Genomic DNA, 19,415 nt, shown 5'->3' with positions numbered 1-19,415 from the left:
CACAGTGAGACTCTGCCTCAAAAAAAAAAAAAATATTTATTTTTTATTTCAGTAGTTTTTGGGAAACAGGCGGTGTTTGGTTGCATGGAAAAGTTCTTCAGTGGCGATTTCTGAGATTTTGGTGCACTTGCCATCAGAGCAGTGTCGACTGCACCCAATGTGTAATCTTCTATCCCTCACCACCCCCCCACCACCCTTCGTCCTGAGTCCCCAAAGTCCACTGTGTCATTCTTATGTCTTTGCATCCTCAGAGCTTAGCTCCCACTTATAAGTGAGAACATACGATGTTTGATTCTCCATTCCCGAGTTACCTCACTTGGAATAATGGTCTCCAATTTCATCCAGGTTGCTGTGAATGCTGTTATTTCATTCCTTTTTATGGCTGAGTAGTATTCCATGGTGTATGTATGTATATATATCCCATGGTGTATATAACAAATATGTATATACACACACCGTGGGATATATACTCTTTCTTTATATATACTATAGATACAGATATAGATACAGATACACATACACACACCATGGGATATATATGTGTGTGTGTATAGACACCATGGAATACTCATATATATATGTGTGTGTGTGTGTATATATATGTGTATATATACATACACATCTCACAATTTCTTTATCCACTCGTTGGTTGATGGACATTCAGGCTGATTCCATATTTTTGCAATTGTGAATTGTGCTGCTATAAACATGTGTGTGCAAGTGTCTTTTTCATATAACAGCTTCTTTTCCTCTGGGTAGATACCCAGGGTGGGGTTGCTGGATCAAATGATAGATCTACTTTTGGTTTTTAAAGTAATCTCCATACTGTTTTCCATCATTAAATCATCAAAAAATAACAGCTGTTAGTGTGGATGTGGTGAAACGGGAACACTTTTACCCTGCTGGTGGAATGTAAACTAGTACAACCACTATTGAAAACAGTATGGAGATTCTTTAAAGATCTCTGTTCACTCTTTCTCTGAACAATATTGGTTGGGTGTGGGGCTTCTGTGAATATTTCCCTTGAGACAGTAATTCCCAGAGTGTTCATTCATTCATTCGACACTTATTGTTGAATTATAGATCTGATCTCTATTGTCATGGGGTAAATGGAGCCCCTTAGACAGATGGCAGCACAAGGCAGTTGTGTACAGTTGGGCAGGTTGTACACTGAACAAGGGTATCCATCCAAGGGGCCACCATTCACACCATGACAACATAGATCAGACTTGGCAAAATTATGTGATTAACATCTATTACATATATAATGCCCTTATTATATATTTGATATATTTCCTCTATTTTAATAAATATTTAGTATTTATTTGTTTATATCTATTAAACATTTAAAAATTATATCTATTTACATCATATAAATAGATGATGTAATCCCAGCACTTTGGGAGGCCAGCGCGGTGGCTCACACCTGTAATCCCAGCACTCTGGGAGGCCGAGGTGGGTGGATCACGAGATCAGGAGATGGAGACCATCCTGGCTAACATGGTGAAAATCGAGACCATCCTTGCTAACACGGTGAAACCCCATCTCTACTAAAAATACAAAAAATTAGCCAGGCGTCGTGGCGGGTGCCTGTAGTCCCAGCTACTAGGGAGGCTGAGACAGGAGAATGGCATGAACCCAGGAGGCGGAGCTTGCAATGAGCAGAGATCGCACCACTGCACTCCGGCCTGGGCGACAGAGTGAGACTGTGTTTCAAAAAAAATAAAAAGTTTTTGTTAAAAAAGGAAAAACCCCATGTAATAGTACACAACATTCAGACCCTTCAGTCATGGCTTCAAAACCCATCTGTGCCACTCACCATTTCTGTCCTGCACCCCAGCCTCACCCACCTTCCTGTCAAACATCCCTAATCCAGTCCTACCTCAGGGCCTGAATATGAATATATTATAGTTATTGAATATGCATATTAAATACGAACAAATTATTAAATGTATGTATTTAATTAAATAGTGTAATACTGTGAAAATATGCTTATTTAATACGCATATTCAATAAGTGTATTATATTATTATACTTTGTTTTATTATACTTCATTTTTATTTTATACTTTATATTTATTTTATTATTATATAAGGGTAATGTTGATTTAATAAATTATACCTATTTAATATGCATATTCAATAAGTATAATAAATTAATGTGTTAAATAGTATAACATATTAAATTAAATGGTATATTAAATAGCATAATATTGTAAATATATTATGCTTTTTTTTTTTTTTTTGACAGAGTGTCACTCTGTCACCCAGGCTGGAGTACAGTGGCATGACCATAGCTCACTGCAACCTCCACCTCCCGGGTTCAAGCCATTCTTCTGCCTCAGCCTCCTAAGTGGCTGGGACTATAGGCACATGCCACCACACCCAGCTAATTTTTGTATTTTTAGTAGAGACAGGGTTTCACCATGTTGGCCGGGCTGATCTTGAACTCCTGACCTCATGTGATCCGCCTACCTCAGCCTCCCAAAGTGCTGGGATTACAGGCATGAGCCACTGCGCCCAGCCTAATATGCTTATTTAATATGCACATTAAATGGGAGTATTAAATGGGAATATTGAAGTCTCCAGGTGAATAGTGGATTCATCTATTTCTCCTGGCAGGTCTATCAGTTTCTGCCGGATTAATTCATTTAACCTCATAGCAAATCTATGAAATAGGTTATCGCCTTGTCCCTGATTTCTGGGTGGGGAAACTGAGGCACAGAGCAAAGCAGTCGCTGCCCATGGTCACACTTGTGGGTGTATGCTGAGGTGGGATTCGAACCCAGGGCCCCCGACCACTGTCTCCCTGTATGTCACACTGTGTGTTATATTTCCTCCTGTGCTGTGCACTGTGCTAGGTGCGTTTTGAACATTCTGAGTTCTGACTGTGAGTTCATCCCTGTGAGATGGCAGCTGTTTTGAGCCCCATTTTTCAGATGGGAAAACAGGCACAAAGCAACTCAGAGACTGGCCCAAGGTCACGCAGCAAGTCAGAGAGACAGCTGGGCGGTGAATCCGTGTGCATATGGTCCCCCACACCAGGCTGCCAAGTCTGAGGGCCTACTGGATGCAGCTTACTCCCTGGTTTAAAGACACCCAGAGGATGTCTGTCCTGCTTAAAAAAAACATTCAGACTCTTTGATCATAGCTTTATTTATTTATTTATTTATTTATTTAGAGATGGAGTCTCACTCTTGTTGCCCAGCTGGAGTGCAATGGCACGATCTTGGCTCACTGCAACCTCCACCTCCCAGATTCAAGCGATTCTTCTGCCTCAGCCTTCCGAGTAGCTGGGATTATAGGCGGCACCACCACGCCTGGCTAATTTTTGTATTTCTAGCAGAGACGGGGTTTCACCATGTTGGCCAGGCTGGTCTCGAACTCCTGACCTCAGGTGATCTGCTGGCCTTGGCCTCCCAAAGTGCTGGGATTACGAGCGTGAACCACTGCGTCCAGCCTAATCACAGCTTTAAAACCCATCACACCACTTGCCATCTCTGCCCCATCCCCCAACCTCACTGGCCTTTCTGTCTCTCAAACATCCCTAACTCAGAGCCTTTCCCCTAGCTGTGCCCTCTACTCATTTGGGACTGGATGATTCTTTGTCGTAGGAGGCTGTCCTGGGCATGGTAGGTGTTTAGCAGCACCCCTGGCCTCTACCCACTCAGTGCCCATGGAACTCCCCTCTCTCAGGGTAATAACCAAAAATGCCTCCCAGACATTGCCAGGTGTCTTCTGGCGGGAATAGAGGACATAATTGCTCCCGTTTAAGAACCACTGCTTTGCAGGGCGCGGTGGCTCAAGCCTGTAATCCAGCACTTTGGGAGGCCGAGATGGGCGGATCACGAGGTCAGGAGATCCAGACCATCCTGGCTAACATGGTGAAACCCCGTCTCTACTAAAAAATACAAAAAAACTAGCCAGGTGAGGTGGCGGGCACCTGTAGTCCCAGCTACTCGGGAGGCTGAGGCAGGAGAATGGCATGAACCCGGGAGGTGGAGCTTGCAGTGAGCCGAGATCCAGCCACTGCACTCCAGCCTGGGCGACAGAGCGGGACTCCGCCTCAAAAAAAAAAAAAAAAAGAACCACTGCTTTATTCTATTCCTGATTTAGTTTTCTTCCCAGTGCTAATCGCTATTTGATTGTAGGTTTTCGTACCCTGCATCTTAAGTGAAAGCTCTGTAGGGGCACACACCCTGCCAGCTCCCCACTCCCCTCCATGCCTGGTGCTCAGTAGGTGGTCAGCATGCGATTGTGGAATGGCTGTGTTAGGCCCAGGGCGGGCGCTGGGGTAGACATCTTATATCACAGGACCTCGCTCCTGTCTTGACTCTCACATGCCCAGCATGAGGCGGCACACAGTAGGGTCTCATGTTGAGATTGCTGAATGAATCCTATTCTGTTCAGTTGAGGGAGGCTGTCTCCATTGTACAGGTGGGGAAACCAAAGGTCAGAGAAGGGCAGCTGCTTTCTCAAGGTCACACAGCAAGCAAGGGGCTGAGCTGGATGGGGAATTAGAATCCAGGAGTGTTACACATCAAGACCCAAGCTTTTCCTCACTCCTTGGGAATAAAAAGGCAGCAGCGAGTGTAAGGGACCAGAAGGCCCTGCTAGAGACTCTCTCAGATGACATATCCCCCCACTCTGTCCCCTACAGATCGTGAGGACCAGTCCATTCTCTGCACGTGAGTAATCTGGAAGGACTTCCTGGAGGAGGAGGGAGGGGTCCGGGTGGGGCTTGGCTGTGTTTGGAATGGGCAGGGCAGATGGGGAGCTTGCCCAAGGTCATTGCCAACCCCTTTGCTTCCCCTTGTCATCCCCACAGTGGAGAGTCTGGAGCTGGGAAGACGGAAAACACCAAGAAGGTCATCCAGTACCTCGCCCATGTGGCATCGTCACCGAAGGGCAGGAAGGAGCCCGGTGTCCCCGTAAGCACCCCAGCCTTGGGACACCCCCTGGGCCCTGCCACAGCATCGCCCCTTCCATCTTGGGCTTTCCTCACAATTGCCTCTTCCCCGCATGGAGGACCTTCTCCTGGATGTCTGTGCCACCCGAGCACCTACTGTGTGCCTGGGGTGGGGCTGGAAGCAGAGTCGGGGACACAGAGGTGTGAGGGTCAGTCTTGGTCTCATTGGCTCTCGGAATGGCTCCTAGTACTTAGTAGGTGCTTTATTTTCTGAGCACCTACTGTGTCAAGCCTGATTTTAGGTGATCATGATGGCCGGGTTTGTCGTCTAAGTGAACGTTACAAGGTGTCCCCCACTGTTCCAAGCCCTGTTCTCCCACTGCCTTTCTTATCCCTTGGGTGTGGTGGGTGCTGTTTTTCTGCGCTGAAGATGAGGAGCCCAGGCATGGGAGGGGTGAGTCAGTTGTTGGTCACGCACCCAGGAAGAGGTAGAGTGGGGGCCGGGCACAGTGGCTCATGCCTGTAATCCCAGCACTTTGGGAGGCCGAGGAGGGAGGATCACTTGAGCCCTGGAATTCAAGACCAGCCTGGGTAATACAGTGAGACCCCATCTCTACAAAAATGTTTTTAAATAAAGGAGGTAGAGTGGGATTCAAACCCAGGCGTGTGGTCCCCCAGGCCACCCTACTCCACACGCCCGGTTTCCCCAGTTCCCCTTCCCCCACCCCCCTACACCACCACCCGAGATCACTGGTTCACCTGTGTGTCTGTCCACGTTCCATGTGCTGTGTCCTGGTCCGTGTCTCGTGTCCCGTGACTTCCTCAGGCCTCCGTCAGCACCGTGTCTTATGTGAGTAGCAGGGGATCACCTCCAGTCTTGCAGCCCCTAATGCCTTCCCGGCCACCCAGTGCATGATCTTCTTGGTAGACAGGGACCAAGGCAGCAGTGGTCCCACCTGCCAGGGATCCCTCTGCCCCCCAACTGCTGTTCATGGCGGCCCTGCTGTGTGTGTGCAGACGGGCCACAGACACCAACATGGAACAATCCAGAGAACGAAACTACCACTTATTACTGATCTACTAAACATGTCCAGCCGGGTCCCACAGACGCTGCGTGCACACAACCAGAGAGTGGACAGTGTAGCAAGGGAAATACACGCATGCCCCGTGTTCTTCTGTGTGCCAAGTCGTGTGCCCTTCACTTTGTGTATCTTTTTTCATTTGACAAAGCATTCACCTAGCTAGATCATGTCATCTTAACACAAGCAAGACGTGGACTGAGAGAAAACACACACAGGCTGCCATTTACGAAGCACCTACTGTGTGCCAGGTTCTGACACCAAGGGGGTTGGAGGGAAGTTTGGAATAGGGTTCCTGCCAAGGAGTAGCCTGGCGGGGCTGGGAACCCACTATTTTCTGAAGGCCTATTATGTGCCAGACTGCTTGAAGCATTTTACATAGGTGATATAGATTTTTGCCTTAGTTAAAAATTCTAAGCTGGGTTTGGTGTCTCAGGTCTATAATCCCAGCACTTTGGAAGGCTGAAGTGGGAGGATTGCTTGAGGCCAGGAGTTCAAGACGAGGCTAGACAACAGAGTGAGACCCCATCTTTACTAAAACTTTTAAAAATTAATTGGGCATGGTGGCGCTTGCCTATAGTCCCAGCTACTCAGGAGGCTGAGGTGAGATTCCTTAAGCCCAGGAATTTGAGGCTGCCATGAGTTATGACCATGCCACTGCACTCCAGAATTTCTATGAGCAACACATGAGTACACATTCATTGTAACAACAACAAATCAGATGAAATGAAATTCCTGTTTCCTCCCCTCAGTCCCCTTCCTTGGAGTGCCTTATACTGTTGACAGTTTGGTGTGCATCCTTGCAGACCTTTCTCCATATGTTTACAAACATGTATATATCTGTAGATTTAAGAATCTTGTTTTGTGGTGTTTCTTCCTTAATTCATATTTTATGAATGGGATAACATTGTAGACATTGTTCTGCGACTTGTTTTTTTGTTTGGCTTGGTTTGATTTGGTTTCCACTTAACAATATGTCTTGGAGATGCTTCCCTCTTCCCCTCACAATAGACAGATGGGCAAGACCCGGATACAGGAAGTGGGCACACACCCAGACACACAAAGGCCCCTCACACACAGATACTCAGCCAACTGGAGACACAGCCTGAGCTGGGCTGGCCTGGCCTCCTGCCCCATTCTCACTGATCTCATGCATCATCTCCTGTGCCTGGCAGGGTGAGCTGGAGCGGCAGCTGCTTCAGGCCAACCCCATCCTAGAGGCCTTCGGCAACGCCAAGACAGTGAAGAATGACAACTCCTCCCGATTCGTGAGTGCCAGGGGTGGGCAGTGCTGGCTGTGTCAGGGATACAGGAACTGGGAACCTGGGAGTGGACTTCAGGGGGAAAGACATGTGGATCTGTTGAGGGAGGAGGGGCTGGGGTCCTGGACTCGTGAGTCTGAGGGACGAGGGGCTGGGGGCTTGGACTCCTGGGTCTGAGGGAGGAGGGGCTGGGGGCCTGGACTCCTGGGTCTGAGGGAGGAGGGGCTGGGGGCCTGGACCCTTGGGTCTAAGAGAGGAGGGGCTGAGGGCCCAGATCCCTGGGTCTAAGAGAGGAGGGACTGGGGGCCTGGACTCTTGAGTCTGAAGGAGGAGGGGCTGGGGGCCCGGATCCCTGGGTCTGAGGGAGGAGGGGCTGGGGGCCCAGATCCCTGGGTCTGAGGGAGAATGGGCTGGAGGCTGGGTGCCTGATTCCAAGGGAGGAGCAGCTGGGGACCGGGGGGCTAGGGAAAGAAGTCCAAGGAGCCAAGACCTTGAATTCCCATGGAGTCCCTCGCTGGGGACTCACCATAGGATGGGGTTCAGGTAGAGGGAGCAAGGAAGTGCGGAGGCAGCCCCAGCTCTGGGAGCAGTGGGTGTGGGGTTTGGGCTGTTCTTCAGGTCTGAGCGGGGAAGGGGACCCTCCGCTGAAGCCCACCCACCTTGGTCTCTCCCAGGGCAAATTCATCCGCATCAACTTCGACGTTGCCGGGTACATCGTGGGCGCCAACATTGAGACCTGTATCCTGTCACAGCCCATGGGGGTGGCAGCCGAAGGGGGCAGCCTTTCAGACAGCACTGAGTATGGCAAGCACCTCCCACCGCAGGGACCCCCTCCCTGCTACTCAGATGGGACCCAGTGCTCAGGCGGCATCTGCATGGGGAGGGGAGGGTGGGACTTCTGGTATGTATGAGGCCAGTACAGCCTTGCTATGGGGTGGTGGGTTGGTGTCCACCCAGTTCAGCCATAAGGGGAGTCCCAGCACTCAGCCTGCAGTGGCATTCATGGTGACCCATGACAGTGAAATGATAACAGAGCAGTGTAAGCAAAGGGAACAGGCACGTGGGGCCATGTCTCCCGGGGACCAGGTACAGGCTCCTAGAACCGTCTCCAGCAGAGGCACACAGGACACCAGATGGGGCAACACTTATGAAATGCTGTCCCAGAGAAGCGCAGAGAGACTCGGTGTCAGGGTTTTCATTGGGGGCTGGTCACATCCCCACCTGCACCCCCCGCCCCCCGCCCTTAGTATGAACCTAAATTCCACACTCCCAGGAGGAAAGCAGGTGATCAGTGTAAACCACGGTGTTTGCACAAACCCTTTAGGCCCAGCCAACCCCTCTCATCCTGTTAGAGGATGCTGGAACCCTCCCGAAATCCAGGTCCCCAGACGTTAGCCAGGGGCCCACCTGGCCAGCAGGCCTTTCCAGGGGAGCATCTCAGGCCGGCTGTGTTCACCCTTTTCTGTTCAGACGGCATATGGGTGTTTAAAGGAAATTAAACGATAAAACACAGGCACTCTGGGAGTGCAGAAATTAAGAGAATGGGTGAAGAAATCATACCAACCTGGGTTCAAATCCCAGTTCTGCCACTTTGAGACTCTGAGGACTCGGGTACGTGATTTGGCCTTTCCCTGCCTCAGTTTCTCCCTCTGTAGAAGGAGAAGGAACATAGAACCTATCCTAGAGGGGTTTGGAGGATTTTGAAGTTAAATGCTTGGCCACAGCACCTGCTACATAGCAGGCACTCAAGAACAAGCTATTGTTATTAGCAATTAGTGATTAAATTAGTGACCAGGCATGGTGGCTCAAGCTTGTAATCCCAGTACTTTGGGTGGCCAAGGCAGGTGGGTCATTTGAGGCCAGGAGTTTGAGGGGTTAAGCAAAGTGTCTGGTATTTTGTTTTACTCTAAGATGTCTTGGCTGGGTGCAGTGGCTCATGCCTATAATCCCAACACTTTGGGAGGCTAAGGCCGGAGGATCGCTTGAGCTCAGGGATTCGAGGCCAGTCTGGGCATCATAGTGAGACCTCATCTCTACTAAAATAAAGAAAATTTAAAAATTAGCCAGGTATGGTTGTGTACACCTGTAGTCCCAGCTACTCAAGAGGCTGAGGTGGGAGTATCACTTGAGCTGGGGAGGCGGAGGTTATAGTGAGCTGTGCCTTGTGCTGCTGCACTCCAGCCGGGGCAACAGAGCCAGACCCTGTCTAAAAAACAAAAAACAAGAGTCTTGCCACCTTTTATTTTTATTTTATTTTATTTTATTTTTTTTTGAGGCGGAGTCTCGCTCTGTCGCCCGGACTGGAGTGCAGTGGCCGGATCTCAGCTCACTGCAAGCTCTGCCTCCCGGGTTTATGCCATTCTCCTGCCTCAGCCTCCGGAGTAGCTGGGACTACAGGCGCCCGCCACCTCGCCAGGCTAGTTTTTGTATTTTTTTAGTAGAGACGGGGGTTTCACCGTGTTAGCCAGGATGGTCTCGATCTCCTGACCTCGTGATCCGCCCGTCTCGGCCTCCCAAAGTGCTGGGATTACAGGCTTGAGCCACCGCGCCCGGCTTGCCACCTTTTAATATGTAAGTTTGACACGTGACTTTCTTAGGCGGGAGAGCATGCAGAGACAGTCTAGTTGAAGATGGGAGCTGATGTATCTGCATGGGGAAGCTGAGGCTGGGAGAGTACTAATGGCAGGAGACATTCGCACCCGCGGGTAACTTTGAACCAGGCATTGTTCAGGGTGCTTCATGCACAATAAGTCATTTATCCTCACAGCAGCTCATCCAGGATCAGTGAGGGTTTTGTTTTGTTTTTGAGACAGAGTCTCACTCTGTCACCCAGGTTGGAGTGCAGTGGCGCAATCTTGGCTCACTGCAACCTCCTCTTCCCAGGTTAAAGCAATTCTCCTGCCTCAGCTTCCCAAGTAGCTGAGATTACAGGCACCTGCCATCACACCTGGCTAATTTTTGTATTTTTAGTAGAGACAAGGTTTCACCATGTTGGCTAGGCTGGTCTTGAACTCCTGACCTCAGGTGATCCACCTGCCTCGGCTTTCCAAAGTGCTGGGATTACAGGCGTGAGCCACCGCACCCACAGGGTTGATGAGTTTTTTAGAGACAGAGCAAGACCCTGTCTCTAAAGAGAGAGAGAGGAAGGTCTCATAAAGGTGTTATTTTTGAGCCCCTTGAACAGGTAGATGAAGAAACTGAGGCACAAGTGCTTACGTGACATGAGCACGGCTGCTTATCGAGTTAGTGGCAAAGTCATTAGCCTGGGCTGTGAACGACTCCACTGCTCCATAGGAGAGAAGGAGGCAGCGTGGGCAGGGCAGGCTCCTGTAGTGGCGTGGCAGCGTCGGGGCCGCCCCTTCCCCTCTAGCACCTTGACTCGCTGTGACCAGACCTGCTGGAGAAGTCGCGCGCCATCCGCCAGGCCAAGGACGAGTGCAGCTTCCACATCTTCTACCAGCTGCTGGGGGGCGCTGGAGAGCAGCTCAAAGGTCAGTGCCGCCCCGTCTCACCCTGCTCACCAGGGAGAGGGTGGGTACCTCGTCTCTCTGGGGGACCCCCTCTGGGGAGGAAGCAAGGGGGGGGGCTCTAATCTCCGTTAAACGCCTACTTCACATGAGGCTTCCGCAGCCCCGGCCCTCGCTGCGTAGTGGCGTCTGTCGCACGGTGGGTTCTGCTGCGCTCTGGTTCCAGCTCTGTCCCGGGTCTGGCTCGCGCCCGCTGTCAAGGCCACGCAGCCCCCCGCCGCCTGGTGGCTCCTGCTCACGCTCGCTTCCGAAGCTCCGTGGCTTCTCTCTCGCGCGGCTTCTCCTCACTCCGGCGGGTGACTCCGGCTTTGCTGAGGCTCCTCCTGGTTCCTGACAACGCTGGTTTGTGTTGCTTCTCGGCTCCTGCTGCCTCGTGCTCCCCTCTGCTCTGGCTCCTAGGCCACGGCTCCTGCCAGAAGTCCTCCTGTCCCTGCTCCCTGCTCCTCTGGCTGCCCAAGCGCCCTTGGCTCCTGTTTGCAGTGGCTGGCACTGCCCTGTGGCTCCCTCTGCTCCTGGCTCCTTCCTCCTGGTGGCTGACGCCGCTTCCTGGCTCCTGCGGCCACGTAGCCCCTCCTCATCCAGGTTCCCCCTCACTGTGGCCTTTGAGACCGCATGTCCTTGGGCGCCGGCCCCTGCCATCACATGGCTTGTGCTGACTTGGGCCTGCAGCCCTACTGCTTCTGCCAACCAGTGGCCCCTGCCTGCTCTGGGCACTTCTAGAGACTCCAAAGTCCCTGTGGAGGGAGCAAAGAGGAGTGGTATAGGATGGGCGGGGGCTCATGCCTGCAATCCCAGTACTTTGGGAGGGTGAGGCAGGGGGATTGCTTGAGCCCAGCAATTCCAATCCAGCCTGGGCAGCATAGTGAGACTCCATCTCTATAAAAAGTAATAATAATAAGCTGGGCGTGGTGGCACACAGCTGTAGTCCCAGCTATGTGGGAGACTGAGATGGGAGGATTGCCTGAGCCCAGGAGTTTGAGGCTGTGGTGAGCCGTGATTGCATCACTGCACTCCAGCCTGGGCAACAGAGTAAGACCATGTCTCGAAAAAATTTTTTAAAAAGGCCGGGCGCAGTGGCTCACGCCTGTAATCCCAGCACTTTGGGAGGCCGAGGCGGGCGGATCACGAGGTCAGGAGATCAAGACCATCCTGGCTAACACAGTGAAACCTCGTCTCTACTAAAAATACAAAACAATTAGCTGGGCGTGGTGTCGGGCGTCTGTAGTCCCAGCTTCTCGGGAGGCTGAGGCAGGAGAATGGCGTGAACCCAGGAGGCAGAGCTTGCAGTGAGCTGAGATCCGGCCACTGCACTCCAACATAGGCGACAAGAGCCAGACTCTGTCTCAAAAAAAAAAAAAAAGAGAGAGAGTGGTGGTCTCATAGGTGCTAAACACCCACTCCATCCCCGACCCTTCCCACCACACTTGTGAGTAAAGGCCTCCACCTGCTTGACAGAGAGGATGTGGCATGTCCTGGTATTGCCACTGATGAATCCAGGATGAGTCCGAATCCACAGCCCACCCTTGACCTTGACCCCACTCATTGCCTGTGCAGCCGACCTCCTCCTCGAGCCCTGCTCCCAGTACCGGTTCCTGACCAACGGGCCATCATCCTCTCCTGGCCAGGAGCGGGAACTCTTCCAGGAGACGCTGGAGTCGCTGCGGGTCCTGGGATTCACTCACGAGGAAATCATCTGTGAGTGAGCCCCATGGAGGCCAGGGGTGGGGGGGCACCCACGGAGAGCCGGGGACCTGGCCAATGATGCCCTGATCTCTTTGCTGAAGTGTTTATTGAGCACCTACTGGGTGCAGGCACTAGGGCCAGAGCAGGACATGAGACTCACAGACATCTCTGCCTTGGGGAAGCTGACAAAATGAGAGCCCCCAACCAAGTCAATAAGGAATCACATGGCCTGTTAATAGACTGTGAGTGCAGCTGGGCGCGGTGGCTCAAGCCTGTAATCCCAGCACTTTGGGAGTCTGAGGCGGGTGGATCATTTGAGGTCAGGAGTTCGAGACCAGCCTGGCCAACATGGTGAAACACTGTTTCTACTGAAAATACAAAAAAGTTAGCCAGGCATGGTGGTGGGCACCTGTAATCCCAGCTACTCAGGAGGCTTAGGCAGGAGAATCGCATGAACCTAGGAGGCGGAGGTCGCAGTAAGCTGAGATTGCACCACTGCACTCCAGCCTGGGTGACAGAGTAAGACTCCGTCTTAAAAAAAAAAAAAAAAAAAGACCATGAGCGCCATGGAGAAAGATAAGCCAGGGGACTGGGGAGGGAGGGGCACAGCTTTAAGCAGGGGCTCAGGGAGGGCGGACTGAGATGGGGATGTTTGAGTGAAGTCCTGAGGAAGTGAGGAAATGAGCGCTGGAGATGTGGGGGAAGAGTGTTCCTGGCAGAGGGAACAGCCTGTGCAAAGGCCCTGAGGCAGGAAAGGGGCGGCATATTTGAGGGATTGACACTTCTGGTGGTGGCGCTGCAGAGGGGTGGGGAGTCTCAAACACCAGCCTAGGAGGTTGGGACTTTATCCTGGGGTGCTGGGGAGCTATGGGAGGGTTGGGAGCAGCTGGACAAAGTCAGCTCTGGGAGCAAGAAGACCCCTCGGGGGCCGTGTGAGGGACACGCTGGAGTGGGTGGTGCTGAGACCAGAAGGAGGCTGCTGAGGGTCTAGGGAAAGCCCAGGATGCTGGCCCAGAGCTGCAAGGTTGGCCCAGGCTGCGCGGCACCGGTTGTTTGGTGTTAAGTGCTCAGCTCATCACCCCCATGTCAGGGTGCTGTGCCCGACCCCTTTTTTCTTCTTTTGAGATGGAGTCTCACTCTGTCGCCCAGGCTGGAGTGCAGTGGCACGATCTCAGCCCACTGCAACCTCCGCCTTCTGTGTTCAAGTAATTTTCCTGCCTCAGCCCCCCAAGTAGCTGGGATTACAGGCACCCGCCACCACGCCTGGATAATTTTTCTATTTTCAGTAGAGATGGGATTTCACCATGTTGGCCGGGCTGGTCTCAAACTCCTGACCTCAGGTGATCCACCCTCCTTGGTCTCTCAAAGTGCTGGGATTCCAGGCATGAGGTGCTGTGCCCAGCCTGTGCCCCCACTGTTTTTGCCAAACAGCATATTTTGACAGCAGCTGTGTTTCAGTGCTGCATTAGTTTGCTTAGGCTAACAAAGTACCACAAACCAAGTGCCTAAAACAACAGAAATTGATCATCTTGTGGTTCTGGAGGCCACATGCCCAGGATCATCGTGTTAGCAAGGTGGTTCGTCCTGGGAGAATTGGCTCCAGGCCTCTCCCCGGGCTCCTGGTAGTTTTCTGGCAATCTTTGGCGTTCCTTGGTTCATAGTCACATCACCTGATCTCTGCTTTTGTGTTCACATGGCAGCTCCCTGTGTGTGCATCTGTGTCCAAAATCCCCACTTCCCCCGCCCCCGCAAGCTTTTTGTCTTTTTTTGAGATGGAGTCTCGCTCTGTTGCCCAGGCTGGAGTGCAATGGTGCAATCTCAGCTCACTGCAACCTCCACCTCCCGGGTTCAAGAGATTCTCCTGCCTCAGCCTCTTAAGTAGCTGGGATTACAGGCGTGCACCACCACACCCGGCTAATTTTTTTGTACTTTTAATAGAGACGGGGTTTCACTAAGTTGGCCAGGCTGGTCTTGAACTGCTGACCTCAAGTGATCCTCCCGCCTTGACCTCCCAAAGTGCTGGGATTACAGGCATGAGCCACCACACCTGGCCTCCTACCCCACTCTGGTATGACTTTATCTTTACTCATTACATCCGTAATGACCCTGTTTCCAATCATGTCACATTCTGAGGTCCTGGGGTTTGGATCCCCAACATACCTTTTTAGGAGGGGGTGGTGTAGACATGATTCAATCCGTAACAAGTACGTAGGTGGACCTCCGCCTTTTCAGAGGCTGCATAATGTTTCATTGTTTGCATGAACTATGATTCTTTTAACCAAGCTCTCCAAAGAAAGACCTTTAGGTGTTTCCAGGGCTGCCTCTGGGTCTAATTGTCCTCTGGCCTCTGGCACTGTGGGAGGCCCCAGGAGCTATTGTTGGCTCCAGGGCCGGATTGGAAGGGCTGGAAATGGAGCGTAGCTTGGCTGTCTACCCAGGCTGCAAACAGCCGGGCCTCTTGTGGCCTATTGACACAGGGTCTCGGGCCTCTCCCACACCCACCCCGCTGCATTTCCCAACCATGGTTGCATAATTCCCCGGCCTGCATGACTCCGCAGCTGGGCAGCTGGCACACAAATTCAGACTGTGGCTGCAATGGGGACCTGGGCCTCCCAGCCTGTCCTCTTAGGTCCTGCCTGGCCTCTTGTCACCATGCGCTCATGTGACCCTCCTGGCAGCTGCCCTGCTGTGTGGCGGGTGCAGGCAGCAGCTCTGATTTTTGGAATTCAGAAATGAAAACTTTGCAGCAACCTATGCATGTAGTGACATAACCTGAATGTGACAAAACCAAGCCTTCCCGCTCTTCCCTGGCCCTAGTTCCCCACTGTTAAGCTTCTTGTGTCTCCTTCCAGAAATATTTTAGGAGTATAAGAAAAGACACATATTATTTTTCTGTAAGAGGTGGCATTCTCTAGCCCCACAGCTGATGTTCAGATGTCAACATCACTGTGGTGATAAAAAAAAACGTGAAGCGATTTCAAAAGTTCCGACCAGGTGCAGTGGCACACGCCTGTAATCCCAAGTTTGGGAGGCCGACGCGGGCAGATCACCTGAGGTCAGGAGTTCAAGACCAGCCTGGCCAACATGGTAAAACCTGGTCTCTACTAAAAATACAAAAATTAGCCAGACATGGTGGTGTGCACCTGTAGTCCCAGTTACTCGGGAGGCTGAGGCTAGAGAATCACTTGAACCCGGGAGGCAGAGGTTGCAGTGAGCCAAGATCTCACCACTGCACTCCAGCTTGGAGCAGAGCGAGACTCCATACAAAAAAAAAAAGTTCCTGGATGTTGGTTGCTCCAGCTGGCTCCCTACCCTTCCACTGAAGACCCCCCTGGCCCCTGGCCCAGCACTCTGGCCTAGTTTAGTCTGGGCCAGGCAGTGCTGGAGTTAAATACTCAGTTCATCATTGGCTCACTCCTGTAATCCCAACACTTCGGGAGGCCAAGGTGGGAGAATCACTTGAGGCCTGGAGTTCAAGACCAGCCTGAGCAATATGGTGAGACCCTGTCTCTACTAAAAATTAAAAAATTAAATTAAATTAAAAAAATTAACCAGGTGTGGTGGTGCACACCTGTAGTTCCAGCTGCTTGGGAGGCTGAGGTGGGAGGATTAAGTCCAGGAGTAGGAGGCTACAGTGAGCTACGATTGCACCACTGTACTCCAGGCTGGTGATAGAATGAGACCCCGTCTCAAAAAACCCCAAAACAAAGTCACAAATTACTCAGCTCATCATTCCCGTGGAAGGATGCTCTGAACCACCCTCCCCCTCCACCCACCACTGCCCTTTCCTACTGACTGGTATATTTTGGCCATAGTTCTCGTTCAAAATGTATAGGTGGACCTCACTCCTTTTTGCAGCTGCGTAAGGTTTTATTGTTTAAATAAACTATGATTCTTTCAACCAGTCCCTTGCAGATAGAGCCTTGGTTGTTTCCATTCCATTACTATTGGAACAATTAAAAAAAAAATGCTAAGGCAGCGCGGTGGCTCACGCCTGTAATCCCAGCACTTTCAGAGGCCAAAGCAGGCAGCTTGCTTGAGCTCAGGAGTTTGAGACCAGCCTGGGCAACATGATGAAACCCCGTCTTTACAAAAAACACAAAAAATTACCTGGGCGTGGTGGTGGGCGCCTTTATTCCCAGCTACTTGGGGGGCTGAGGTGGGAGGATCGCTTGAGCCCGGGAGGTGGAGGCTGCAGTGAGCCGAGATCACACCACTGCACTCCAGCCCGGGCGACAAAGTGAGACTCTGGGTCCAAAAGAAACAAACAAGCGACTGTGAATATCCTTGTAAGTAGGTTCTTGTGCTCATGTGGAAACAGACCTGTAGGTACAATTCTTAGAAATGAAATGCCGGCTGGGCGCTGTGGCTCACACCTGTAATCCCAGCACTTTGGGAGGCGGAGGCAGGCGGATCACGAGGTCAGAAGTTCGAGACGAGCCTGACCAACATGGCGAAACCCCGTCTCTACTAAAAACACAAAAATTAGATGGGTGTGGTGGTGCATGCCTGTAATTCCCGCTACTCGGGAGACTGAGACAGGAGAATCCCTTGAACCTGGGAGGTGGAGGTTGCCGTGAGCCAAGATCATGCCACTGCACTCCAGCCTGGGCCACAGAGCAAGATGCCATCTCAAAAACAGAAAAAAAAAAAAAAAAAAAAGAAATGCCATGTCCAGAGAGATTTGTGATTCTTGTCTGTGTTCAGCATAAAAAAAAGAATTGAACAGCTTTAAGATATAATTCACATGTCACACCATTCACCTATTTAAACTGTGCAATTCCATAGAATTTTGTATATTCACAGAGTTGTGCATCTATCATACAGTCACTTTTAGAACACTTTCAGTAGCCCAAGAAGATAACATACACCCCTTAGCTATCCCCCCAGGCCCTGTCCGCAGCCCCTGGCAACCACTCCTCTGCTTTCTGTCTCTACGGACTTGCCTATTCTGGACATTTTTGTTTTGTTTTGTTTTTTGAGACAGAGTCTCACTCTGTCGCCCAGGCTGGAGTGCAGTGCCGAGATCTCGGCTCACTGCAAGCTCCGCCTCCCGGGTTCATGCCATTCTCCTGCCTCAGCCTCCCGAGTAGCTGGGACTACAGGCGCCCGCCACCACGCCCGGCTAATTTTTTTGTATTTTTAGTAGAGACGGGGTTTCACCGCGTTAGCCAGAATGGTCTCGATCTCCTGACCTTGTGATCCACTCGCCTCGGCCTCCCAAAGTGCTGAGATTACAGGCCTGAGCCACCGCGCCCGGCCATGAGCATTTTTTAAATTGCAGAGAATCTACCTCGTCGCCATCCACAGGGTGGCGCTAGTTTCCAGTTCCTCCAGCCAAATACGGGGAGCACCTGTGTATCCACCTGCACGCAGCAACCATAGCTGGAAGCTTTTTTGTGTTTGCTGATGTGGTGGATGAATGAGCTCTCATTACAGTTGCTTTCTGTGTTTTGCTTACAAGGGGTGGAGTTGGTCACCTTTTCACAGACTCTTCTTTTGACAAGAGACAGAGGGTCAGGGAGGTGGGGTGTCCTGTCCTAGGACTCACCCCAATTCAGGAGGAGGAGGCAGAGCCATGGTGGAATCCACATCTGACCCCAAAGCCAGCCCATGATCCAGAGAGAGAGGTGGACACCTCAGTGTCACCCACAGGGAGCCCAAGGCAGAAAGCATTTGGGGCCAATCAAGGCAGGGTGTCCATTCATCTCCTTCCCCACTTCACATCTCCACCTGCCAGCCCTTGGCACCATAAATGCCATGCTGAGAGGTTCAGCAGGTAGCCTGGGACACAGGGAGGCGTGCTGGCCTCTCACATGAGCAACAAGAGCTGACTGCCAAGTCATCAGGGCATCAGATGCGCCCCGGGGCCTGGCAGAAACACAGCTTCATAAGCCAACTGCAGGAGGCCATTTTATTTGTTTTTTTTTTTTTTTTTGTGGTTTTTTTTTTTTTTGAGACGGAGTCTCGCTCTGTTGCCCAGGCTGGAGTGCAGTGGCCGGATCTCAGCTCACTGCAAGCTCCGCCTCCCGGGTTTATACCATTCTCCTGCCTCAGTCTCCAGAGTAGCTGGGACTACAGGCGCCCGCCACCTCGCCCGGCTAGTTTTTTGTATTTTTAGTAGAGATGGGGGGGGTTTCACCATATTAGCCAGGATGGTCTCGATCTCCTGACCTTGTGATCCACCCGTCTCAGCCTCCCAAAGTGCTGGGATTACAGGCTTGAGCCACCGTGCCCGGCCAGGAGCCATTTTAAAGGCCATTGAGGGAAGCCAGGTCTGGATGGGGTCTAAGCTGATGTTAAGGAATGATCATTAAGTTTGCTGGGCCAGATGCACTGTGGGTCTGTGAGGATGTGTCTTACTTTATTTATTTATTTATTTATTTATTTATTTATTTGAGATGGAGTCTAGCTCTATTGCCCAGGCTGGAGCGGAGTGCGGTGGTGTAATCTCAGCTTACTCCAGCCTCCGCCTTCCAGGTTCAAGCAATTCTCCCATTTCAGCCTCCCAAGTAGCTGGGATTACAGGCACTCGCCACCACACCCAGCTTATATTTTGTATTTTTGGTAGAGATGGGGTTTCACCATGTTGGCCAGGCTGGTCTCGAACTCCTGACCTCAAGTGATCCACTCGGCTTGGCCATTCAAAGTGCGGGCATTACAGGTGTGAGCCACCGCGCCCGGCCTAGGATCCTTCATTTAATCATATCTGCAAAGTCCCTTTTGCCATGGAAGATCACATTCACAGGTCCCAGGGATTAGGTTATGGGTATTGTTGGGGGCTGTTATTCATCCTGCCACCCCCTCTGAAAACATCAGTGTGTATTTCCTAAGAACATTCTTTTACACAACCACAGACCCGCAGTGTCACCAGGAAATCGACTTCAGCACAATACTATTATCCAGTCCACAGACCTTACACCAGTTGTCCCCCAGCTCCAAAAAAAAAAAAAAAA

The 19,415-nt window shown here is 51.3% G+C and overlaps 1 protein-coding gene across 1 annotated transcript in view; it reads left to right on the top strand.

Annotated features, from left to right (window-relative positions):
* MYH14 (myosin heavy chain 14) overlaps positions 1 to 19,415 on the top strand; it is a 103,078-nt gene that overhangs the window by 15,343 nt on the left and 68,320 nt on the right. Inside the window, exons 4-10 of the mRNA XM_026448385.1 lie at positions 4,660 to 4,687; positions 4,828 to 4,930; positions 5,735 to 5,758; positions 7,163 to 7,255; positions 7,924 to 7,987; positions 10,642 to 10,740; positions 12,331 to 12,471. Of these exons, the coding sequence (XP_026304170.1) occupies positions 4,660 to 4,687; positions 4,828 to 4,930; positions 5,735 to 5,758; positions 7,163 to 7,255; positions 7,924 to 7,987; positions 10,642 to 10,740; positions 12,331 to 12,471 (552 nt within the window). The remainder of the gene's footprint in view (positions 1 to 4,659; positions 4,688 to 4,827; positions 4,931 to 5,734; positions 5,759 to 7,162; positions 7,256 to 7,923; positions 7,988 to 10,641; positions 10,741 to 12,330; positions 12,472 to 19,415) is intronic.

This window comes from Piliocolobus tephrosceles, chromosome 21 (assembly GCF_002776525.5).
Source record: "Piliocolobus tephrosceles isolate RC106 chromosome 21, ASM277652v3, whole genome shotgun sequence".
Taxonomy (NCBI): domain Eukaryota; kingdom Metazoa; phylum Chordata; class Mammalia; order Primates; family Cercopithecidae; genus Piliocolobus; species Piliocolobus tephrosceles.
This window is presented reverse-complemented; position numbering and strand designations above follow the sequence as displayed.